Here is a 26,956-nt window from a genome sequence, read left to right on the forward strand (position 1 = left end):
TGACCGCTCGGGCAAGGGAGGCAGAGGTAAGCGGTCCTTTCGTGGAAGAGGATCGGGAGACCCCTTCAATAGGGGAAAGCACTTCAGAGGAGGCCGAGGTGGTTACAAGAACCAATGAAGAACTTCAGGTAGGAGGGAGGCTGTTTCACTTTCGCCACCGGTGGAACTTCAGCCAGTGGGCTCAGAGCATAGTGTCAAAAGGGCTGGGTTGGAGCTGGTTGACGAACCCACCTCCAGCCAGACCTTTCCGTCAACTTCCTTCCAAAGAATTGACGAGAATACGCAGAGGACCTCCTTCAGAAAGGAGCTATAGCCAAAGTCAAGAGGTTAAAATTTCAAGGTCGCTTGTTCAGCGTGCCAAAGAAAGGCTCAAACAAAAGAAGAGTAATCTTAGACTTGTCCCGCTTAAACTTAGCCATCCGCTGCGACAAGTTCAAGATGCTCACGATCTCACAGGTGCGGACCTTACTTCCCCGTGGGGCCGTCACCACCTCTATCGATCTTACAGACGCCTACTATCATATCCCTATTGCTAAGCAACGACTTCCGTCCATATCTGGGATTCAAGATAGGAGACCAGACATTCTCCTTCAAGGTAGTTCCATTCGGGCTCAACGTGGCACCCAGGGTGTTCACGAAGCTAGCGGAAGTAGTAGTACAACAGCTCAGAGCGCAAGGGATTATGGTAGTGGCGTATCTCGACGATTGGTTGATCTGGGCCCCATCAGTCGAAGAATGCAACAAGGCCACACTGAAAGTGATCCAGTTCCTAGAATATCTAGGATTCAAGATAAACAAATCCAAGTCGAGACTCACTCCAGAGTCAAACTTTCAGTGGCTAGGCATTCAATGGAATCTATCCTCACACACTCTGTCGATTCCATCTACCAAAAGGAAAGAAATAGCGAAGTCAGTCAAGCAATTTCTGAATCACAAACTGGCATCCAGGAGAGCTCAGGAAAGGATCCTCGGCTCTCTCCAGTTGCATCAGTAACGAACATCTTGATGAAAGCCAAATTAAAAGACCTAACCAGGATCTGGCGCTCACGAGCAAATGTCAGGTCCAGGGACAAGCTATCCTCAGTGCCTCTGATTCTAAAGAATCGGCTTCGACCGTGGGCAAAAGTCAAGAATCTATCAGTGTCAGTACCCCTTCAGTTCCCTCCACCAGGGATCACCATCCACACAGACGCGTCCTTAAGCGGCTGGGGAGGGTACTCCCAAGTCAAAAAGGTTCAAGGGATTTGGTCACCTCAGTTCCGTCAGTTTCACATAAACGTACTGGAGGCAATGGCAGTATTCTTGACTCTGAAAAGATTACTCCCACCAAAGTACTCCCACATAAAGCTAGTCCTGGACAGCGCAGTGGTAGTACATTGCATAAACAGAGGAGGCTCCAAGTCACGTCATCTAAATCACGTCATGATAGCCATCTTCTCCCTGGCAGACAAATTCAGTTGGCATCTTTCCTCCACCCACATAGCTGGAGTCAGAAACGTCATAGCAGACGCCCTATCCCGATCAGTACCCCTAGAGTCGGAATGGTCACTAGACGACAGTTCGTTCCAATGGATCCTTCAAAGAGTCCCAGGGCTTCAGGTGGACCTATTCGCATCCCAAGCGAACCACAAACTACCGTGTTATGTAGCCCCCAACCTGGACCCTCTGGCTTACGCCACGGACGCCCTAGCTCTAGACTGGAACAACTGGGGAAGATTTACGTCTTCCCTCCAGTGAATCTCCTTATGAAAGTATTGGACAAACTCAGGACATTCAAGGGTCAAGTGGCTCTAGTAGCCCCAGACTGGCCGAAGAGCAATTGGTACCCCCTGATTCTGGAACTGGGCCTTCGTCCCCTTCGGATCCCCAGTCCCAAGCTCTCCCAGTCAGTACAAACGAAGACTGTGTTCGCTTCCTCAGGGATTCTCAAAACCCTAACTTTATGGATTTCATGAAGTTTGCGGCTAAAAGAGATGCGAATATTGACCCTCAGAATATTCTCTTCTTGGAATCCGATAAAAGGGATTCAACTTTGAGGCAGTATGATGCTGCTGTCAAAAAGTTAGCAACCTTCCTGAGAGAGTCAGATATCAGAATCATGACAGTTAATTCAGCTATATCCTTCTTCAGATCCTTATTTGAAAAAGGTTTAGCAGCTAGCACGATTACGACAAACAAGTCAGCCTTGAAAAAGATATTTCAATTTGGATTTAACATAGACTTGACGGATACCTACTTCTCGTCTATTCCTAAGGCATGTGCTAGACTTAGGCCTTCTGTGAGGCCTACGTCAGTTTCATGGTTCTTAAACGATGTTCTAAAACTGGCTTCCGAAACCGATAATGACACATGCTCGTTTATGATGCTCCTAAGGAAAACCCTATTTTTATTAAGCTTGGCTTCAGGAGCAAGAATTTCAGAACTGTCGGCTTTGTCCAGAGATCCGGATCATATTCAATTCCTTCCCACAGGGGAAGTACTACTTTCTCCGGAACGTAGCTTTTTGGCAAAAAATGAAGATCCTTTGATGAGGTGGGAACCTTGGAAAGTTTTACCTCTTCCACAAGATGTATCCCTTTGTCCAGTTTCAGCCTTACGAGCCTTTCTATCCAGGACCTCCTCCATCCTCATCGGGGCCCCTCTTAAGAGGGAAAAAGGTGGAACTTTATCCATTAAAGGCATCAGGCAACAAATCCTGTACTTTATCAAACAAGCCAATCCTGACTCTTTCCCAAAAGCACATGATGTCAGGGCAGTAGCCACCTCAATTAATTATTTCCAACACATGAACTTTGATGAGTTGAAGAAATATACCGGATGGAAATCGCCGACAGTGTTCAAACGCCATTACCTTAAGTCCTTGGAAGCTCTGAAATTTTCAGCAGTAGCAGCGGGAAACATAGTTTCCCCTGACTCTAGTTAATTTGTAGTAGAAGATTCAGTCCTCCTTTCTACCTGCCTCACCCAACGGTTCGTCTATTCCTACAGTGTTCTTTTACATTCACCTTGTGCCTTAGCTGCTTTTTAATAAGGTAGTGAGTGCCCCTTATTTTTGTGCTAGGGACACTCACAGATGATTATGCATATTGATCTCATGGATGTTACCCCCTTATTTTTATGCTAGGGGATACATCTCATTTATAATGGTTACGGGTTTTGTATATTAAGTCATATACATTCCTTATATATATATTATCATTGTTGATTAATTTGATTGTTTGAATTGCTATTATATTTTGATACATGCCTTTACACAGATACCATTCTGTTACATGTAAGCCATTTACCTCTGTACATATGTAAATTACCTTATGTTAAGAAACATGTTTAGAATTAAGGGTAATTTAAGCATATTATTACTTTGTATCACTGTGTATTTGTATCTTTTTAGCAATTATATTCTTTTTTAATTTTTCTTTATTTTATTTGGGACCTATGATTATTTTAATTTATTACTTTTGTTTACAATCTTGTGCTATTTCTCTGGTACGATTTCGCGCAGCGACACGAGCTGAGCCCAGAAAAGGGATTTTGTTTTGGACGTAAGGAAAAATCTATTTCTGGGCGATTGGCTCGTGTCGCCAGCGAAATCCCACCCTACCCATCCCTTCGCCAAGATTGTCTGCTAACTTCAGGATGGCCACCAGGGGCGCAGCAGTCGACAGCATGGGATGGAGTAGTAGTAGTACGAGCTGCTCACCCTGTGGGTCGGCTCCCCTCTTGGAGGGATTTGATAGTGGGAGATTTCTATTGGCATTTGGCTCGTGGTTGTGGTCTCACTCGCCTAGTGTTCATACCGACACCCTCCTGGAGGGTGAGCGAGTCAGTTATACTGACCTTTTTCTTTATTTTATTTATTCTCTGGTATGTGTTAGTACATTTACCCTAGAAATAATAGATTAAAGGATATTTCGCTGGCGACACGAGCCAATCGCCCAGAAATAGATTTTTCCTTACGTCAAAATCCCTTTTTTCATGCTACAGAGAGAGCTTGGAACTAAATCTGGCTTCACATACTTGATCACCTCAAGTAGTTACTTTTATACACGAGAAAGCCGGTCTTATCCTAACCTGAAATGTTTGAAAAATGACAAATTTTCTACGACACTTTGTATTTTTCATAGCTACAAACCTTTGGTCTTAACAATAGGATAATTTTCTAGCACCTAGCTGGATCCAGTTAAATTTATCACCCATAAGGGGCAAGGAATCTTGTGCGATCTGACATGCGTGCGTATATCTGGTGAAGAGTGGTCAAGGACCACGCACCCACGTTACAGCGTTCAGTCTTTTTCTTAACCGCCAGGGCAAGAGTCACGGATGCCCTCTCTCGGCCTTTTACCCTGTTCATTGCCCATTTTCGCTTGAGATTCTGTGTGTGTGTGCTTGTATTACAGCTGCTTCTGCTCCTTCTCGGACTTGACAATGTGTGTGCCTGGGTACTCTAGGTTTCCCGAGTTCTCGATTTTTGGCTTCTTCAGCAACAGATCCAGAGTTTCTACCCTTCCTTTGTGGGAGGGATTTTCATCTCCTTTTCCCGATGCTTCGACTCCTGCCGCAGTCACACCCCATGCTAGTGTAGTGCCTTTGTCTCCTTCCTTTTCTTCCATCGATTCGTCGTTGGAAGTATCGGGAGGCCCTCAGGCTGATTTATGATGTAATGTCGCCCCCTCTTCCTCGGGAGTTAATTTACTTCCTGAGAGGGAGGAGGCTTTTTCATCAGTTTTTTTCATTTCAGAGTCAGAGGCATCCAAAATGGAGGTGGTCTGGGGGTCGCTTGGGCTATGGGGTTCACCTTCCTTGGATGGTTTGCCGACGTACCTCTTGGATGCTAGCCTCCCCCCTCCTCAGGCTACCCAAGCTCTCCCCCCACCTCGTGGCCTCGTCTTCGTTGGTAGCCTTGGTCAGCCATATTGTATTGCTCCGCCAGTGACGATTGCTGCTTCTTCAAGTCAAAGGGAAGCCGTGGTGTCGGCGCCACTGGTGACGTCACAGGGTCAGCCATTTTGTATCCCTCCGCCAGTGGCATCTGCTTCCTCCTCAGATCGAAGGGAAGCCGTGACGTCAGCACCACTAGTGATATCACTTACATCGATGACGTCACTCCGAGCTTCCTCCACTGCGCTGCCTCACTCATCTGTGTCATCATCGTTTGCTCCCGTGACGTCATCGCTACCATCCAGTTCGCTACATCTCCCTTCCATGTTGTGACCCGCTACTCTTGCCGATCCGTCTGAGTCTTTGTCAGGCGGTTCTTAAGAGAATGGACTCTGTTTTGGAAGATAGGTTTGCTGCCATGTCGGCTGGAAGGACTGGAAGTATGTGTGTTGCGTCGCCCCCACCTCCTGCAAGAGATTGTGTAAGGAGTCAGTACTGTCTTCCTCTCCCTCTCCTTCTCCCCCATCTCCACTGCGTCAGCGTTGGAAGATTAGGGACTTTGCCTTTTCTTCGTCTGCGAGTGTTTGTGTTCCTGAGAGTGTTAGCCGAAATACATTTTAAGTTATCTGAACTTTAAATACTCGGTAATTCTAAAACTGCTGCTCTGTAATACTTTCCATCAGTGTCAAGGGACTGAGTCTTATAGGAAGATTTATATGATAAAGAAGTTACCTGTATTATCAGGCTATGGATGGTGTAGATATTACTATTATCTAGTGTATGCAACACATATTTGTCATTGTAAAACGCATTCCACCTCCCATGTGTATAATATTGTATATTGATAAGTGGAAACTGTATCCTTGCTTCCATGTATACTAATAAGTGGCATCTGAACACATTGCAAATCCAATGCCAAGCAGTATGCTATTTCCCCTCTCCGAGCTCAGTTGTTCATATACATTGTCCTTGTTATATACGTAGTAGTAACCTTACATAATAAAGAACCTACATTTTTTATGAGCTTGTTTCACGTCTCATCCCAACCAACAGATGGCAGTTGCAGTTTTATATACAATTAGTTTTGTGCTATGAAAGAAAACCTGGATAATGATAATTTAACTGAAGTTACAAGTTCCTGCAGGAACACTAAGGATATTCAAACAAATTCTCTAGTCAAAGTACAATATACTAATAATTTTTAAAATATCACAGAACTACACACAAACATTACACACACTAATTTCCAATCCATCAACAAAATGCGAATGTACAAAAATGGAACCAATCCTAAATGATATCTCAATACTAATAGCGCCTAAGTGGCGTGGTTGGTATGGTGTTGGCGTTCCACCTCGGTGGTCGCGGGTTCGATTCTCGGCCATTCCATTGAGGAGTGAGAGATGTGTATTTCTGGTGATAGAATTTACTCTTGACGTGGTTCGGGAGTCACATAAAGCCATTGGTCCCGTTGCTGAATAACCACTGGTTCCATGCAACGTAAAAACACCATACAAACAAACAAACAAACAATCTCAATACTAGTTGACCACTGAACTAAAATCAAACAAAGTCTGCTTTCCCAGCTTCCTACCTAATGTATAAAACAAATACTGTACAAAATATATACACCTATATAATAGAAAACTAGGCTCCATAACTACTTTTCTAGTTATTTTCCTCTCTCACATTAGCTATAAAATGGAAGAACGTGAATGCAAGGTAAATACTTGATGTTAAAGACTACTAATTTACTTTCAAGATTACAGGCACGTAAACACCGAACATAAGTGAAGGGGTGGCTACTTTGAAAACAGTATCAATTATGTATTACTTCTTAAAATGCAGTATTCATGGCAAGAGTTTTAGACTTTAGTGCCCCAAAGTTCTAAAACTGAAAATAGATAAATTACTTCTGCAACAAAAAACAAAAAATTATGGCTCCCAGCCATTAGAATTCAACCCGACACAGAATTATATAGAAATAATATATCTGACAGTTAAATTGTTTTCAACATTGTCCTGCTGCTATTTTATAACAAGTAGGTCAAATAAAATAACTATATATAGCAAATTCTCATTGCACTCTGAACATACAGATGATCATTATGGGCAAAGTATTCAACAATTAACAGTGCCCGTTAGGTAGAAAATTTGAGATTCTTAAAGATAAGTAATAGGTTAATCCAAAGCATGTACTAGTACAAACTTTCTGACTCAAAAGAGTATTTACAAGCATCAAAAATAAATATTCAAAATACTATTTAAAACACAAAATATAAAGATATACTGTGCACAGAATTAAACTGTAAATAATCAAAATATAATCCAAAATGATAACTATAAACTAAGAAAAAAAAATACAGGGTTTTTCAAGATAACAAGCTATACTATATACTATATAAAAATTAAACAAATTTATGTTTTACACAATAACTACAATAAGGAATATGTACTGCAGTAGTACTAGAGTCAAGATGTTAAACATCTCTCTAAAAATAAAACTGCATTGCAAAATGATATACAGAACCTCTTCAGAAAAACTCCACTAATATCTGATAATCAAAAGCTACAAAGCATTCAAAATTCCATAGCTGTACTTTACATATCTTAGATTTTATTTACTTAGCATTTCACACACTAAATATATATTACATATAATATAATGTAGTTTTACTTGATAAACAATGCTACATTGTTTTATTTGCACAAACATACTGAAATTTAGATTCAGAAATAAAAATCCAATAATTCTGACAAATTAAATATGCAAGTCAATTCACAACAAAAGTTATAAATGACTCATTGCTGAAATTTTAGGGCAAAATCCATATTATCTGGTAATCCTATTTGTAACAAACAAAAGACTGAGACATTTTGGTCAACTTTTCTCTAAGGGCATAAAAAAATCAATACAAAAGTACTGTAACAGGAAATATACAAATGGGCATAAATACCATAACAAATATAAAGGTCTTTTAATTTGTAGAAAGTCACTATAATTATTCATGAATATCTGAATTCATTTCACTGAAATATATTTTGTCAAGTCACTACTATCAGCCCTCTCTGTAAGCTATCCATGCTGACCTTTTAAATAAAATTATGTTTTTGTTTCAATGTTCTGTGTTTGTAGGCTTAAGTTGTTATATAATTATGGGATAACCCACATGTCAATATAAACAAAAGTCTAAACAAAAGGCACAAGGAAGGAGAAAAGGGGCAATTTTAATCCTGCAGCATTGGACAATTCATTGCTTTTGCCAATAGTATCTATGTGAAAATTCAAACTGCTCAACTTCTTATGTAAGTAAAACTGAATAATTTTATTATACATTTCACCTTTCTATTAAAGAATGTCTTTTAAGTTCTTTATTATGTTGTAGAAATCTATGACAAATGGTCCTAGTTTCCATGGTAATGTGAATTTAAAGGATGACATAACTGCTCAAACAGCTGGCCTCAAGGTGTAGCATGTTATGTATTTGCATCAGCTGTCAAAAAGACAAGCAAGAATGTTTTATCAGCTAAATATTGTAACATTTACTAAATAAGCAAAGAAAGAAAACATACCATGTAAAAAGAGAACACTGCAGATCCCTTAAGAGTATACTACTCTAATATGACTAAGGTGCAGTTCAAGATTAAAGGCACAAGATTAATGTAATCCCTAGCATACCATACTGATGACTCAGGAGTTTTAGGAGTTTTCGTATAACAACATTGGAGACGTGGAGAAATCTTATCAAATGACTGGAAAAAATTATATTGCCTAACTTTCTTTAACAATGCCGTTACCTATAGCTCACACAAATTTATGTTAATTTTTATTGGTAAAGGATTCTGCACTACTTCATGATTAATGGCTAGTACAGCAATGATAAAATCCAGCATCATTGCACTTAACTTTCCAATTCAAAAAATGTTTGTACATAGCTCTATGGTTAAATATATGCTAACAAGGATATTCAAGGTAAATTAAGGTAAAATGTGCTGAATTTATGAGTCAAATACCTAATAAGGGAGTTCTTGTGACCTTGGCCTCTAACGTTAAGTGTCCTGTAGCCTACGTTCTGTTTTAAGAACATGTAGAAGTTGCAGGTAAGTATGGTTATGCTCTACGTTGTGGCATATAGTATACAAGTAAGTACCCAAAGCCTTGGAAAAACTAAAGTTTCCAAGCTAACTTATTTTCAATATATGAAAATTGTTATTAAGCTAAAGAAATAATGATATGAACTTCCAAATAAAAGTTTGCCAAAAGAAGGGGAAAAATCGTGAGGGGTAGATACTATATACCTGTAAAGTGGTCCCCCCTGTATTCGCAGGGGATGCATACCAGACCCCCCGTGAATAGTTAGAGCCCACAAATAGTTGGAAACTCTATGAAAATGTTTAAAAACCTCCTATTTCATTAGTTAAAACACAAGAAAAACCCACTAAAAACTTTTGTACTTGGTTTTTTTCAATAGTTTTATTACAAAAAGTGCATTTTATGATGAAATTGATAAAAAAATTATTTTTAAAAAATACACTTTCCTGATTTCCTTCAGATGTTTTATGAGAGAGGTGGTTTGAACCAAACCCATATTTATGTGATATATTGTGTGTTCTGCATGATATTAATCTTGAAAAATAAAAAAAAACTTGCCTCAGTACCTTGTGCAATGCAAATACAGTAATATTTGTATGATTACTAAATTCATTTGTGCATTCATTGGTTTGTGCCAGTGCCATTATTATTTATAAATCTGGATGCTCCAGTTGCTCTCTCTAGTAACCCTTGTACCCCAGATTTACATTAATTCTCTTTTAAATAAAAAGAAAGATCCAGTTAAGTCAAATTTTTAGGACAAGTTTTTTCGCATCTCAGTTGTTTAAACCTTTATATGTAGTAAATGTGTGAAGTTAGTTTGGTGTGTGGAACAATAGTAATATACTGACAACCAAGTGTAAAAATATATATTAGCTTTTAAAGCACAATGAAATCTGCAAAGACGACATATATTTTCTTGAATTAAATAATGGATTTTAAAGCAAAATCAAGAAGTGCATGCTTGCCAAAATAATATGATGCAGCACATTGAAGAACAAAATTAGTTATCAAAGACCTATTGCTGAATCAATTTGAAAAGGAACACTGAATTGGAAGCAAAACAGGTTAATAATGTTGACTAATAAATGTGCACAACTTGAGTATAAAACTTTAACAAATCTGTAAGTAGTAATACTTTAAGAATTTTTAACATTTACACAAATTTCTTTTTTGTAAATATAGTAACACATAAACATTAGAGGTGTTAGTATGTATAATTCAAGTATAGGATATACAAATTCATGCCATTTCTCTGGAACTAATAAACAGTGCTAATGAGAATGAAAAAGGTAACATTTTTTGTTGCCTAAAAACATTTTTTTCAGAGTGACCAGGTTCAATTATATTGGTTAACTTCAAGTACACAGCTCGTGGTTTCCTTCTAAAGACATGAGCAATTCAGTAGAGAGCCAGTTGTCACTTGTCACCAGTGAAGTATAAGTAGTCTCCAGTGGCATACCTCAGTGAAGATGAAAAACTATTTATCATTACAATTTAAGTAGTAAAGATTATTTCTTACTAAAACTTGTAAAAACAATTTTAAATTTCCTAAAAATCATTTGATAGTTTTTTTACAGCTTTAATTTCTTACTTATTTCATACAACAATTACACCAAATGCAATCCATCAGACCTAGTAGCAAAGTTCATTATTTTATTCATCAACATTATTTATTCACTATATAAATTTAGTATCCCAAACAAAAAAAATTTTTTAAAGTTTTTAATGTAAAATACACCTTTGCATGGTTTACTACTACTCAAAGTTTATCACTATACTGTAACTTTCATCCTCAATCACGGATTAAAATTTCATAATCCTAACTGACAGAATATTTTCTCAGCAAATTAATTCATGAAAACATAACAAAAGATTACATTAGTTTTTTACTTTACTATTAAAACTTGTACTAGTAACCAAAATGTACAGTATACAACTTGATACAATAAGTCAACAAATATTGACTACTTTTGTAAAACAGTACATAACGCTTTTACTCTATTCAATGGAAGTATTTTTGTTTTAACATACATAATCACATGATATAGTAACTACCAAAATGGATAGCTTACAAAGATCTTTGTGCTATAAATAGAGACATTAAGAACTTGCTCATTCATAGTGAAAAACAAAAAGGTTTTATAAAACCTGTTTTCCATACAAATCCATCAATTATATAATAGCCATATCCCAATATAAGATGACCCCAGACTATGATAAGACATAATATGATTGAAAGTCAATTTTAAAGAAACACTACATTAAACTGAGGAAACAGGGAGAGGACCTATTTCATATACAGCTTTGATACTGCAATTTTTGGGTGCATCATAAAATGGAAATGTTAGTTACCTGAGATTGTAATTCTAGAAGTTAAAGAAGCTAGAAAAGTTGTACACTATTTACAGTCAAATGCTTCATTAAAACTTCCAGATTACTTACAAACCAAATCACCATTACTATTCTTACCTATAAATAAAATAAAGGATTTACAACTTAAAAGTAGGTTTTCATACGCTCATCAAATACCTGCAGACCACAATATGAACACCGGGTATGAAGAAGGTCAACTTTAAAAAATACATTAATCACAAGAAATAAGGAGACTACATATCTCACAGATACTATCGATACTTCATTATTTCTCAGTTACCTGAAAGTGGTAATCTACAAGATGTGGATGCTGGAAAAGTACACTACATCCAAATACCTCGATGAAATGAAACTTTCAGATTGGTCAAACAGCCCTAGTCTCCTGCACTACTCACAATACACTTTACTCTTCAATGCACATTTGTCTATCTGAGAATCAGACACCAATTACCAGCACAAGTAAACTCTACAAAAACTGAATTACTTTTAAATTATTATTTACGTACATTCTAGCACCTAAGAGATGCAAAAGTACATATCTAATTACATGAGAAACCTCTTGCACACACTTTTTAAAGTTGGAGAACCATCCCAACTCCAGAGACATGTATCATATCCCCTTATTAACAGTCTAATTAAGGCGTACGAACAGGAATTTTGTTTTAATAACCTCCAAACTATTTCAAGGAGACTGCAAATTATCCTGCTTCCTTAATTCTTTTCTGTATTATTAAGTGATAGTGAATCATTGTTAATAATAATTTTAAGACATCACAATGATCCAAGCTGAAGCAACTTTTCATTAACACTGCAACCAGTCAGGTCGTTATCCAGAATTTCCATCTCTAGCTTTACAACATATACAAGCCAGTTCATCATCTAAATCTGCCCTGATGCTGTTTATCAATGCTCATATCAACAAAACGTGGGTTATTTGACTCTTCCCCATTTCCATAACGAATCTGTTTTCTTCATTTGTCATGGAATCGATGACTAGAGCAAAGAGTAAAAATATATAATTTCCTATTTACAGAATGCTTCACTTGACATTAGATGGGTTACTAAAGCCTGGGCTTATAAACATTAAAATAACAACTATCAGTTTATATAATCTGAAGTTTCATATAATGCATGATTAAAAATAACAAGCCTGTATAAACACCTAAAAAAAATACAGATTTTCATATTTTTAATGTTTCATAATTACAATCTTCTTACTTGAAGTTATACCTTAATGCCAAGAAAGTTGGGCAAACTGACTGCTCTTGATTACATATCAGATGAGACCTCCCTGACTAGGGAAGACCAATTTCTCAATTGTTCTCACTTCTTAACTGCCTGTGCACCAAAATGAACAAATGGGATTAACGGTATGAGAAGAATAAAATTATAAGAAGATATTTGTGCATCTAGGAATAATTATCTTCTAGTTTTTTCTTCATAAACCAAATACAGTAGCTACTTAAAGTGGAAGCAGTCAATTGCCGATAAGCTCAAATGATATTCACATCGGAACTCTACTGCATTTTACATCTAACGTAATCTCTATGAAGTTGGTACTATATGGTAAATGTGATATTCTGCTGCAAAATTCTCGTACAATGTCCTGAACCTACTCTACTAATATTTTAGCATTTGGTCACTCCTACATAATACAGTAGATATATAATAAAGCAAATATTTCAATGTCTGGTTGGCAGCTCTTCAGCACTTGATTTGTCCACTATACCATGAAAGTAAGGATGTTTGTAATTTTTCATAAACCATTGGCATTTCTCATCAATATTACATGTTACAAAAAAATTATGATGGAGTGATAATTATCACTGAACTGCTTAAAAGTGGTGCAGTAATTAGACTAACAAAGAAAGTCAGGAACCATATTTCCATGACATGAACCTCACATAACCAGCTAACTCATTTTTTTCTCAATAATTATTCAGCACTCATTTTGTCTGCCACAACTAAGGATTTAGGCATAAGTAAAAGTAATGTCATTTATAACCTGAATATAAACAGCAGTTTTGTGAACTTCTGGATACTATAACAGTTTCTGTCATCATCTAAATCATAATTTAATTCAATTATGAGCCCAGGTATAATTAAAATAGAAATATGCAATGTATTTTAAAAAGAGGCCAAGATTATCAAACCAATACAGTCAAATGTAGAAAAAAAAAGTTTGTAACAGAATAAAACCTGTAAATTAAGTTCCAAATCTATAAATACATTAGAGACTTCTTCAATAGACTTGCAAAAGATGGAATGAGATATGTAATAAACCCAAACTGCTGCAGGGATTCATTGTGATACAGAATATAAATGTTTATATAAACAATAATATCAATGCAAAACATGTCAAATTACCATGGAATTACAGTCACTCATAAAGCAGGCAAAACAAATATTAACATCAGCCAGCCCTACTTTATTCAGCAACAAAATAATCATAGGTAATCTACATTTTATTTTTTGTAAGAAATCCAACTGAATCAAACCAACCATTCAAAGTACTACAGGCAGTTCACAGTTTACGACGCTTTCGGCTTATGACATTCCAAGGTTACGACGCTTTTCATTTATATTCGCCAGAAATTATTTCCAGGTTTACGGTGCATGTTCCATGGTTACAACGTTTCCAAAAAGGCAAAGTAATCAATACTTGAAGGTTATTTTTTAATTGAAAAATGCAATAAGAATGCAGTTTACATAGTTTTTAAGACACCCAAAGCATTAAAAGTAAGGTTTTCTTAGAATTTTTTATGATTTTCGACGATGTTTTGACTAATGACAATTTTCGGCTTACGACATGTCTCAGGAACGGAACCCCCATCTGTCGTAAACTAGGGACTGCCTTATATTGTAGCTGGGTACAACTGTTACTAGTTAGCAAAAAGCCAAGTTCACATTAACATCTTAATGTAAGCTTAATTATTACAGAATTGACCTTGAAAATACATTGGTGACCCTGTATTGGCGGGGGATGCGTACAGATCCCCCCACCAATAGTTAGAACCCACAAACAGTTGGAACTCCTATAAAAACACTTAAACAGCCCATTTTGTTAGTTCAAACTCAAGAAAGACTCACTAAAAATTTTATGCCTGTTTTTTTAATAGTTTTACCACAAAAAGTGCATTTTATGATGAAAATTATTTAAAAAAACAGAAATTTGTGGATATTTCTCATAGAAAAATACTGCGAATAGGCGAAATTCCTGCGAATAATAGGGGAAATGTTCCAGAAAGAAATCTGCGAATGTGTGAGTCCGCAAATCTGGAGAACGCAAATACAGGGTCCACTGTATGATATAAAAATATCAATTCTAATACATAAGTACGTATTGTTTCTGGCTCAATATCACAATACGTATAGTGATAGAATATCAGACAGTAAAAGGATATATTCCAGTATGCTGAACAAAAAGTTTATGAGTTGAATAAATCATATCAATAAAACTTACCTTGGCTTATTGTAGACATTACCAGACAAGATGAATCTACATATAACCTTTACCATAAGATTAACTTATTTGTAGTTCTTGCTTGAAAAATTTAATTTCAATATATATCATTTATTAAATTTCCTCACCAAAATTTAAAACAGATAAGTGGGGTATGTCTAAATACACAATAAATAATAGTGGTAAATTACTAAACCATAACAGCCCCAGCCTGGCATAATTGAGGCATCTTATTAGGCTCACTGAATCCCTATGAAAATACATTATGACTGATTAGTACTATGGGCCCACGCTGATCCATTTACACAGCACTTCAGTACTTAGAATATCCCTAACCTGTTAAGAAACTGTTATAGTATCTCAAGTTAACACTCATGGAATGACAAAATTTTTTTGTCAGATACATATTCTGGATTCAGTCGCCATATTCAGTAGAGCATATCAAAACAATCTTTTATAGGAAAATAGGCAAATCTACCTTTGTACATACTCTTGTACATTACATGTGGCACTTAAACTAAGTATAATACTGCTTCACTTCATCTAATAATCTTTCAATATTATCCTCACTTACATCCACAAATTTCTTTTGTTGCCTACTAAAGTAATAAATGTCTCCTGTGTAAATATCAAACCACAAAGCATGAATGTACACTCGACCTCGTACTAATCCATCTCGCATGAAGTTATAGCTAGCAATATTCTGAAGCTGTTGGAGAGTATTAACTTGAGATAACTTATCTTCTTCACCAAATTTATTTTCTGGATCTATATAAGCAACAAAACGTCTCATCGGAGTTTCAGCCTGAAAGAAGATGGTTCTTTTTAGTGCAATATAAGTATTTTATATGACATTTTTAACTAAGGTCTGTTAAGATACAGAGCTGAAAATTGGAAAAAACAGGTCTTGACATAAGAAAAACAAATTTTTGGCAGCTGCTCTCAGTTCTCAAAGGAGTTACCCTTATGGTCTTGCCAGGAGCACCATAAGACAGACCAACCAGTCATAGAATTCTCTCATAGTTGGTCTTGGCCATACTATTGACTATTGACAGATAGAATACATATAAATGGACTCAAGCAGGAGGCCTCTTTTCTCTGCCTACGGCACTGACCATGTTCTTTCCACTCACATTTCTCATACAGTGCATGAGTTAGCCATGTTCATCACTACTTGCCAAGTCTATGAAAGAGAAAACCCACCACAAATTCCCATACCTTTTTGTCAGGGAAAGCAAGTGGGTATGAGGACTCATAGCAGACACCAAAAATTGGTTTTTCCCCACATCAAAACATGGTTTTGATACCCAAGCCACTGTTCATATTCATACGCAAAGGAACATATAAAAGAAATTGACAGGCAGCAAAATGGTCTAGCTCTCTGATTATGGAATACCAACGACCCATACAAAAAACTGGTCCATAGTAGACACGCAAGTGATTACAACCCTTCTTTTGTTCAGGATTGCAATTCACAATTAATAATAAAGAGAGATGGAGAAGGAACCTATATACAGTGGTCACACCGTATTCGCGGGGGATGCGTACCAGACCCCCCCGTGAATAGTTAGAACCCGTGAATTGTTGGAACCCCTATAAAAATGCTTAAAACCTACTATTTTGCTAGTTAAAACTCAAGAAAAACCCACTAAAAAATTTTATACCTGGTTTTTTTAATAGTTTTATCACAAAAGGTGCATTTTATGATGAAATTGATCAAAAAAAACTAGGAATTTGTGGATATTTCTGCAAGTGTGTGAGTCCAAGAATCCGGAGAACGCGAATACGGGGGGTCCACTGTATGTGCTACATATATGGCTCTAAGGTAGCATATGTGAATATGTCTGGGTGGGATGCAGGATAATCTTTCTGACTTGACAATTAGTTAGTGCAAAAATGGACAATCTAGGAAAGTAGCTGACATCTAGATACCTGAATTCATGTGATAGAATAGGTGAGTTTCTCGTTAACAGGTCCTCATTTTTGGCCAGGTGGCTTAAGTTATGGGAAAACAGCTAAAGATGGCATTGGCAGTGTGGGTGATAAAGCCTTATTTATCTAAGAGAGCTGATTTTGTTGATTCTGGCTCCTAGTGTGGCCTTTGCAGTGCAAAGGACCAGAGGGTGGTACTAAAAATTTCTGTATTGGAGTCTATGCCAAACTCACAGAGCAAGGGCTCTGACAGCACAATCTTGTACATTATATCATTGTGGTAGTGGTATGTGCATGGCTCAAACAGGTGGGTCAGAAAATTTTTAAACTCATTAGATCACACTTCCCCCTGGCTGTGTGTGTACAGGTAATCCAACACACTAGCCATAAAGACTGGCATTGCCTGAGATATTAAACCTGTACTTTCTGCACCAAGTGAAGAGCAATGCCAGATGCATAATTTTCACAGCAGACTAGCATAAGAAAATCCACATTGCTCAGTAAGAGATATGTGTTGATACTTTCCCTCTTACTTTGGAATGGAGCAATGAAATTAATATCCTCATCTGTTGTTTTAGCAGAACAAACCAATAACTAATGGGCCAAGGGGGCCATTAGGTAAGCCATTCAATTAAAGGTTAACACTGTTCATCTTCAAAAAACTGGGACAATTGATGGAATAAATAGATTACCCTCCATGTGTTTCAGTCCTATAAAATTGGTTTTTATAACAAAATTAGCTTTTGCGTATACTTACCAAGTAATTACTTAGCTAAAAGTTTTAAAGTACCAGCATCTAAAAATTCTGAGATTTGCAGTAGCAGTGTTTTTGTTTTAAAAGTGTAGGTAAATGGCCCCACCCACTTTTAGGAAAGAGAGGAACAACTGAGCGGAGAGAACCAATTTGTTTATGTAACTGTCCATGTGTAGGGAGGCGGGTGGGCTCCCATTCTGTAATTATGTACTTCATAAGTATATACAGTGGTCCCCCCGTATTTGCAGGGATGCGTAACAGACCCCCCTTGAGTAGTTAGAACCCACAAATAGTTGGAACCCCTATAAAAGTGCTTAAAACCTCCTATTTTGTTAGTTTTTTTAATAGTTTTATCACAGAAAGTGCCTTTTATGAAATTGATAAAATTTTGTTAGTTTTTTTAATAGTTTTATCACGGAAAGTGCCTTTTATGAAATTGATAAAATTTTGTTAGTTTTTTTAATAGTTTTATCACGGAAAGTGCCTTTTATGAAATTGATAAAAAAAAAAACAAGAATTTGTAGATATTTCTCATAGAAAAATACCGTGAATAGGCAAATTTTCCGCAAATAATGCAGGGAAATGTTCCGGAGAGAAATCCACAAATGTGTGAGTCCGCAAATCCGGAGAACGGGAATACAGGGGCTCCACTGTACAAAATCTAATTCTATTATAAAAATACCATTTTTGTATAAGTAACTAACCAAGTAATTACATAGCTGATACCCACATTGACAGGAGAAATGAGAAAGAAATTTCAGCTAATACTCTCAGAATGTTTGTTGTTTCCTTACCTGTTGAAAGAGCAGCATGATACTGCATCTGTTTATCATGCTCCTCTTAACCAGCAGAGATGGGGCAGTATAACCATGGGTCTTCTACTACATAAGTGGGAGCCTCATAGCAGAGGATACTTCCAAATGCTAATGAGGCCCGACAAACAGATGCCCCTCACCAGGGCACAGCACCAACAATACAATAACCAGAGAAAAACAACACTTTCACCTACACTTATATATTAAAATTACCACAACCCTAAGCATAAAAACTGGTGGGTTCCCAGGTACACTGTATCCCCAGACGTCCCAAGAACACAACATTAAAATCTAGGTGAAATGTGATAAGGAAGATACACTTCCTACACACACTCCCTCTCCCAACACTATGCCCATCAACGATAAAGGTCCCAAGGTAAGCAATCTTTATATGTCGTTTCCATGTCCTGTAGATAAAAAGAAGCAAACAGTACAGTTTCCAAAATGGACGTAAGAGAAAGAATGTATTTGAAGGCCAATGAAGTTGTTACTGATCTGACTTCATGTGCCTTTAGTTTCACTAATCTGCAATCCTCCTCTGCTACTTGAGCATGTGCTTCTTTAATTATATCCCTCAGAAAGAAGGATAACGCATTTTTTGTAAGTGGTAATGATGGCTCCTTGACTGAGGTCCAGAGGTTACTAGATGGTCCTCTAATACTTTCTGTTCTGTTAAGATAATATTTAAGTGCTCTTACAAGGTAGAGCACTCTTTCTTCATCTTCCCTCCTAGAATTCCTGACAGACTCTTAATTCTACAGGACCAAGGCCATGGTTTAGCAGCATTCTTGCTTTTAGCAAGAAAACCAATGTGAGAGAACATATTGGGTCGACTGCCACAAAACCGACTCTTTTTGTCCATGGCTTGTATTTCACTAACTCTTCTTGCTGTTGCAAGAGCCACTAAGAAGAGAGGTTTCTTTGTCAAATTACAAAAAAGAGGCTGAATCTAAGGGTTCGAACTGAGAACTAGACAGCAACTTTAGCACTATGTCTAAATTCCATGAGACAAGTTCCATGTTTCTCTTCTTCATATCAAAGGATCTAATTAAGTCCGAAATATCTTGATTTGTGGATAAATCGATACGTGTACCTCCGTGCCTGAACACAGAGGAAAGCATTGCTCTGTATCTTTTTATGGTAGAATATAATCCTTATTTTTCCTTCAAAAATAAAAGGAAGTCTGCCATCTCTGTTAAAGATGTTTTAGTAGAAGAGATTCTACCGCTTTAACACCAGTTTCAGAATATTTTCCACTTTCTTTGGTATACATCAGATGACAACTTATGTCTGCATTTGGAAATAGCTTTCGAAGCCTCTCTCAAAAACCCTTTTGCTCTGAGGAGTCTTTTGATAGTTTGTACCCTGTCAGAGCCAGAGAAGACAACTTTTGATGAAGGTATAGTTGAAATGGGGCTGTCTGAGAAGCTATCTCTTTTGAGGTAGAAGTCTTGGAAAGTCTACCACTAGACTCATTAGTTCTGGAAACCATTCCCTCAGTGGCCAAAATGGTGCTATCAAGATCATTGTTACATTTTGATGACAATGGAACTTGTTCAATACTTCCCTGATCACTGCAAACGAGGGAAAAGCGTAGAGAAACTTGTCGGACCAATCGAGTAGCATGGTATCTGTTGCCCATGCTCAAGGATCCAGAATTGGGGAGCAAAAACGCTGAAGTCAAAAGGTTTTTGACATTGCAAATAGGTCCAGCATTGGTGGCCCCCAAAGTTTCCAAAGGTCTAGACATACCAGTGGATCTAAGGTCCATTCTATCTGAATGACTTGGTTCCTGCGGCTTAGTTGGCCCACCAAGACATTCATTTTTCCCTGAACCAATCTGGTGATCAACGAAGTCTGATTTTGTTTTACCCATACGAGGAGGTCTCTTGCTACCTTGCAGAGGGAGAAAGAGCGTGTTCCTCCTGTTTGCTTATGTAAGCTAGAGCAGTTGTGTTGTCTGAGTGGACTGCGGCTGTCCTTCCAGACACTAACAAGGAAAAAGCCAACAGGCCCAATTGCACTGCTTTTAAGTCCTTGGTTTTCTAAGAGAGCTCCTAAGCCCAGATCCGATGCGTTGGAACAGAAGTTTAGGTCTGGGTTCTTAGAAAAAGAGACTTCCCTTCTAGTAACCTGTCTCTTGATTTCCACCAATGCAGGTGTTTCTTGATTTCCTGGGTGATTGGAAACTTGAAGGAGTTGGGATGTCTTTTTCTGTCCCATTTGTCTTTTAGGTAGAATTGAAGAACTCTTAGATGAAGTCTCCCTACGGGGACAAACCGCTTTACTAAGGACAACATCCCCAGGAGACTCATCCAGCCGAAAACAAAGAGAGTTGAGAGTCATTCCCAAATGAGCTATCTCCTGACAAGGAGTCATCTGTGGTTTTTGGTGTTTATTACTAATCCTAGTTCCTGCGCCAGTAGAAATGTTTTCCGAAGGTCCTCTGTACATTGTTCCTTCGATTTTGCTCAATGAAACCAGTCATCCAAGTAGAATGCTGTGTTGATCCCCATTAGATGAAGCCAATCTGCTAGGGGAGCAAGGATGCATGTGAATACTTGTGGCGTGGTTGAAAGCCTGAAGCAGTGCCGGAAACTGAAACACTTGGTCCCCAAACCCAAATCTTAGAAAGTTTTGAGAGTTCGGATGGATTGGTACAGGGAAGTAAATGTCTTGAAGGTCTACTAATACCATTCAATCCTCCTGATGGATGGATGCTAAAATCGAACGTGTTGTTTCCATTCTGAATTTCGTCTTTTGGACGAAAACAACATTCAGGGCGCTTATGTTCAAAACTGGCCTTCATCCCCCTGATGATTTTAGCACTACAAAGAGGCGATTGGATTTTAGAACCCCTCCGACTCTTGATCTGGGACTGCTTCTATCGCTTCTTTATTGAGAAGTAAGGACCAGTGGCAGATTGTCAGTAGGCACTGTAGAACTGCAGCAACCCCTATTGATTTTATATGTATGCACAAAATTATGAATATTTACATGAATGAGAAATTAAGTACAGATTATCAATAATCCTTAAAAATATTACCATTCTCTTGTTTTTGTAAAAAAGAAAAAAAGAAAGGAATTGAAACAATATGTGGGACTGCTGGTGCTCGCAGTTCTAATTTTGCTAGCAGAGTGATAATGTGGTAGCCAACCCGCTCGTAAAGGTGGGGGGAAGTGTGATTTGAAATTCGTCCAAGTTTAATCAATATGTACTATTAGTGATAGTGATAAAATTAGTGATGATACTGATGATATGTAGTGTAATGCAGAATAATCAACTCAGTGGCAATGTGCATTAAATGGGAAAAAACCACATTAATGTCAATGAGTAAAATTCAAAATAGTAGCTTTCGGCATCGATTCTGCTGCCTTCCTCAGCGGTAGAGAGAGAGAGAGAGGAGAGACAAAGCGGGAAGAGAGAAAGTGTGTGTATGTAGGTGTATGCATGTGTCTGTGTTTTGGCTGGGTGTTGTTTAGTCCTTTTGTTTTATATAGGCCTATGTTATTTCATAATCAGTTTTGAATCTTAATATTTTTGTTTTTGAGTTTTTATTCCTTTTAATGGTTTAATTATTTTTATTATGATATGCTTAGTGTACATAAACTTAGTATTTTATGTAACCTCATATTCTCATAATTTTCTGTCAGTCCATCCGTCAGTCTCTCCGCTGTCGAAAGCTACTGTTTTGAGTTTTAGTATTTTAATATATTTTGTTACTTTTTCATTTTTGTTTACAGTTTCAAATTGGATTAGGGCAATCCTCCATAAATAATCAGTCATGGCCCAGGAAAAACAGACAATTAGTAAACTTAAAGAAGTGAAGTTTTCAGCATTGTTTCTTCATGAAAAAGTTGAATATGCATATAATGGATGTGTGTTTGTGCGTGTTTATGTAGTTATTAAAAAGGAATTAAAAAAAATGTAACAGCATCCCTATGAATGATAGCCAAGAGCCGCCACTGGTAAGGACACTTCCTCCTCGAGAGCCGAAAATCTCTGTGAATTTTCGGAGCAAGCGATTAAGGCAATCAGCCTCTTGGCTAAGGGAGGAGCTTCCAGAAATGGAATATCGTAGCCATGTCTTAATACTTCCACCATCCATCACTCTGCTCCTCTCTGATTCCATTTCTCCCAATACTGGAGTCTGGCACCTACTTTTATAAGGACATTATGTTCACTTTTTGGAAGGGGATTTTGTCGTAGATTTCTTAATGGTCATAGACGAGAACAATACGTTCACTCAGGTTCTGGCAGAAGGTCTTTGACCCCTTCCTCGAAAGGAATAGGGCTGCAAAGGAGATGAAGATTCAAAGGAGGAAATGTGTTTCCTTAGGCCGTCTGAATGATTTCGTTAGTAAATCCTGTGTTGACTTCGTCTGTAGTTCACAGGAAATCCCATCCCTCGATAGAGGTGAAAACAGAAGGGCTGATCTCTGAAGTGATGTCACTCCTTTTGTAGTAAAAAACACCATACCTCCCTCTTCATCAAACCTCCCATGGCATAGAGAGTGGCCAGTTCCCTAGAGCCATCTCTAACCCTTTATCCACACATAAATGTACATTAAGGAGATCAAACAAAAATTCTGCTGGTAAATCAAGATATTCCTGGATTTTGCAAGCCAAAGAGCCTATCATCCGGTCAAGGATACTCACAATTTCCTAGACTTTAAAAAGATTCTTAAGAAAATGGTCCAGTTCAGGCAATGAAAAACATGGTCTTGGCCACAGGAAAGGATGACGTCCAGGACGAATCTATGAGACTGGAGAAGTCCCCTTGGGAGGGGGCAGCCACACCTAAGATGAGATGGTGGATAACTAAAGTTGAATTTACCCATTTCTCTCTTCTCTGACATTCATTTCTCCACTTTTTTTAGAGTCTTGCTTGCTGAAATAGAAAGCACCATCTGGGTTACATGAGCAGACCTTACAGGCCGACATCTCAATTAGAGAATCGATGCCGAAGATGAAGGTGTTGCAGGAGAGAAGTAAGTTGGGTAGCTCTGTAGTAAATAGCGCAACAAGGATGCGTAAGCTGTGGGGGAGTGTCTTCTTCCATTTCTTCTTCCTCGACCAAAGATACCGGAGACGTTGTCAAGTCCCTCGTAACTGTGGACGGCTTCTTTAAACAACTTAAAATGTTGTCCAATTGCTGCTTAATCATGGTGAGAGAGGGATCCAACAACTTTGAAAGTTGTTGTAAAGGGGGTGGAGCCACGGACTCCAGTCTAACTGACCCTGAGCCATCATCTAAATGTGAGGACTGATGCTGTCCTGCTGTACAAGAAGGCTCAAATCCAGGTTTATGATGAGGGAGCAAGCAGGCGCTTGGGTGCAAGTGGGCACTTGGGTGTAAGCAGCTGCTCGGGCGTAAGCAGCCGCTCAGGTGCAAGTTAGCACTCATGAGCATAGGACTGCTCGGGTGCAAATGAGTTCTCATTCAATAAGTCTTGTTGTGGTGCCAGCTGGTGCTTAGACACTAAAAGTCGATCAGAAGAAACCTCATCACCTGAAACTACAGGTGTTACTGCACATTTGCGTTTCAACATCACTTGACATTTGTCTGAATGTTCATTGGATCTCTGGGTTATTCCAAAAACTACAGGAGGGAAGAACTTCACTCACTCTTTTACAAGGCACCTGAGGGGTGCGAAGCACTTCTGCTGACCTTTTCAATGGTCTTGACTTACCATTGTTGTGCCATTGGTGCCTCTGTTCTGGACTCGAATTATCAGAACTAGCCAAAAGATGATGCGTTTCACGAAATACGCCTCTCCACTGACTATTTGTTGACACCTGGCCGTGCAACTGAGGGGCCGACTCCTTGGGGGCAGACCCCACCAACCTTCCTTGGGATTCCGGAATAGCTTCTCCATGGTGTGTGGGAGTATGCTAGGGGCCTTTGCCTTGGAGAATCAGCATGTCGAGAAGCCAGCTCCTCTACTGTCACTTCACGATCACTCACAACACTTTTATTTTCCATGAAAGCTTTTAAAGAAGCCCCAATCTGAGTTCACTAACATGTAAAATTTTTTCTCAAGAATGGTAATGGTGCTGGGTTCAGGTGTGGGAGCTGGTTCAAGGGTTAGGTGGAAGAGAGGCTGGACTATTAATGGGGGATAAAGCAGAGAAACAATAGGTAATTCAGCAGGAGATTTAGCTGTTTCCTGACTAGCTAAATTCTTGTCCCTAGCAGTCGTTTTTCTCTTTCCATCTTTCTCTTGTTTATCCAAATGAGAGTTTAAGATTTTCCAATCCTTACACTCATCACAAGTCATACCAGCTGAAAACAATTGTCCCCTGCAAGATGTACATTTAGTGTGTGAATCATACATTCTTTGCTGAAGTAAGTCTAGTATTGCAGCCTGTGCTGCAATAACCAATACTCGTCGAACCTGTGTCAGACATCTTTAAACTAGCAAGTTGAAAAGCATGTCCTTATCTAGAATAGTCACTCTTTCCAGAGAAAACTCTGTATATCTAATCGCCTATAGGCTACCAAAAACAAAATATTTCACCAACTTGCATTAAAATCCCACAAAATCAATGACGAGAATTTCAAAACCATCGCTGCTGCTCATGACCATAACCGAGAGCCGGCATAAACAAATTGGATCTCTCTGCTCAGTTGTTCCTCTCTTTCCCAAAAGTGGGCAGGGCCATTTACCTACACTTTTAAAACAAAAAAATTGCTACTGTGAATTTCAGAATTTTTAGCTGCCACTACTTTTAAACTTTTAACTACATGTATTTAATTACTTGGTAAGTTACACATACAAAAATGTCTCACTTGCTATTGCCAGAAAATCCAGTTTGCAAGACAGTTCTCTTGAAACAGGTCAACTTCTGGATGTGGAAGCAGGCTGGCGGAAACAGATCCACCTCTGTATGTGGAAGCAGGCTGGCAATCACTTGGAAGGAGGGCTTGTTCAACATTTACTTGGTCAAAGAGACTTCAACAGTTGTCTATTGTCACACTGAGTGATCCTGTCAGGTGGCTTAATGGTAAATGACACTTTCTTGTCAAGGCCATCTGTAAGATAGACATTATGTCTGTATTGAAAGGAGCTGCACTTCCTGATACATATCTGTGTCAAGCTGTCTAGGATCAACCAAATGTGGGTCCTCTTCATTGGCTTCGGTTTTCTGAAAAATAGATAGAAAGCCATCGACTCAAAGAAATTGATGTAACACCTTAAACTGACATCTAATGTCTAGCTGCCTGACAATCCTAATGGCCTACACCAAGGAGGCATCCATGCGTTTTATTACATGCAGCAGGGGTGTCATATTGATCTGTCTGGCAAGAGCATCCCTCCAGTTCACAGCAGGGTGGAGACTATTACAAAGCCTTGTTCAGGCACTTGAAAGCCAGATTCTGATCCTACTCTGAGTTGCAGTTTGATGATTAGGTTCACCACAAACTCAAATTGTAACAGGTCTAGGGCCTGTTCCCCCTGTAGGGGAGTAGTGCAATCAGTGCACCTCATGCAGTACAATGTAGGCATTACTTAAGGTCCTTTGCAGCATCCTTTCGGGCCCTAGCTGCGAATGCTTTCATTCTTTTTACTGTACCTACATTCATATTCTCTTTCTTCCATCTTACTCTCCACCCTCACCTAACAATTGATTCATAGTGCAACTGCAAGGTTTTCCTCCTATTACCCCTTCCAAACCTTTTCACTGTCAATTTCCATTTCAGTGCTGAATGGCCTTAGTTGCCCCAGTGCTTGGCATGTGCCTAAAATCAATAAATTAATCAATAAATCAACCAGGGTCTGTCCCACCTGTCAGGGGGCACCATGGACTGGATCTTTCCATATCCTGGCCTGACTCAAGCTGGGAAGTAACAAACAGCTAAATTGCACATTCCAAAGAGGTCCCAGCCACACAAAACACCAGTTGGGTGTGAGAAGGGACACATTCTAATTAATCAGGAAACCTTTTGACAAGACTATTGTTTATGAGTCACAGGTTTTGTAAGCACTTCTCTCTGATGGTTTCCTAAGTAGCCTAAAAGATGAACTCCCTCTTGCTCAGCTCTGACAAGATGAGGATCATTCTTCATTCACAGGAGTCCTTCTTGAGGATACTGAAGAGATATGCTTAATAACAAGTGAACTCATCTATCTCTATAGATCTCTTTAGGCAAGCCTTCTGTGTATACTTCTCCAAGGGTGGGAGAGGGAGAGTGGGACCAATGTCACCCCAGACCATTGGAGATAATGCTGTCCCCAAGGGGAGGAATTCTACTACAAGTGGTTCTGTACAAGGCAACTCCAAACCTAGCACATCCTATTGAACTTCATCTCGTCCTTTGCCCTTACTGGGCATTCCAGGAGTTGCTTCTGCTTTCCCACAATATGCATATCGGAGTCTTTCTCTACAGGGATGTTGCTGCTATAGTTGCTGCTATCTTCTGATGCTGGACATTACCCTAGGGATGACCAGAGGTCTATCAAGGTTCCAGGTTGTACCAGGGCTTCTTGGGTTTGAGGGGCATGAGGAATAGATCTGCGAATACAGCACCCCAAGTTTCATCTTACCAATAAAAGTGGTCATCATACCATTCTGTTGATGATTGTCCAATGAGATCCATTACAAAAGTCGTCAAAGTGATCATGGCAGAAGGGGGAAGGAT

The 26,956-nt window shown here is 38.5% G+C and overlaps 1 protein-coding gene across 2 annotated transcripts in view; it reads right to left on the reverse strand.

The window, feature by feature from the left end:
- Positions 1-3,981: 3,981 nt before the first annotated feature.
- Positions 3,982-26,956, reverse strand: part of LOC135201836 (beta carbonic anhydrase 1-like) — a 73,545-nt gene continuing 50,570 nt past the window's right edge. For both annotated transcript variants that reach the window (XM_064231120.1, XM_064231128.1), the window contains exon 5: positions 3,982-15,615. In XM_064231120.1, coding sequence (XP_064087190.1) covers positions 15,328-15,615 — 288 coding nt within the window. In that variant the 3' untranslated portion in view covers positions 3,982-15,327. The remainder of the gene's footprint in view (positions 15,616-26,956) is intronic.

This window comes from Macrobrachium nipponense, chromosome 23, assembly GCF_015104395.2.
Source record: "Macrobrachium nipponense isolate FS-2020 chromosome 23, ASM1510439v2, whole genome shotgun sequence".
NCBI classification, from domain to species: domain Eukaryota; kingdom Metazoa; phylum Arthropoda; class Malacostraca; order Decapoda; family Palaemonidae; genus Macrobrachium; species Macrobrachium nipponense.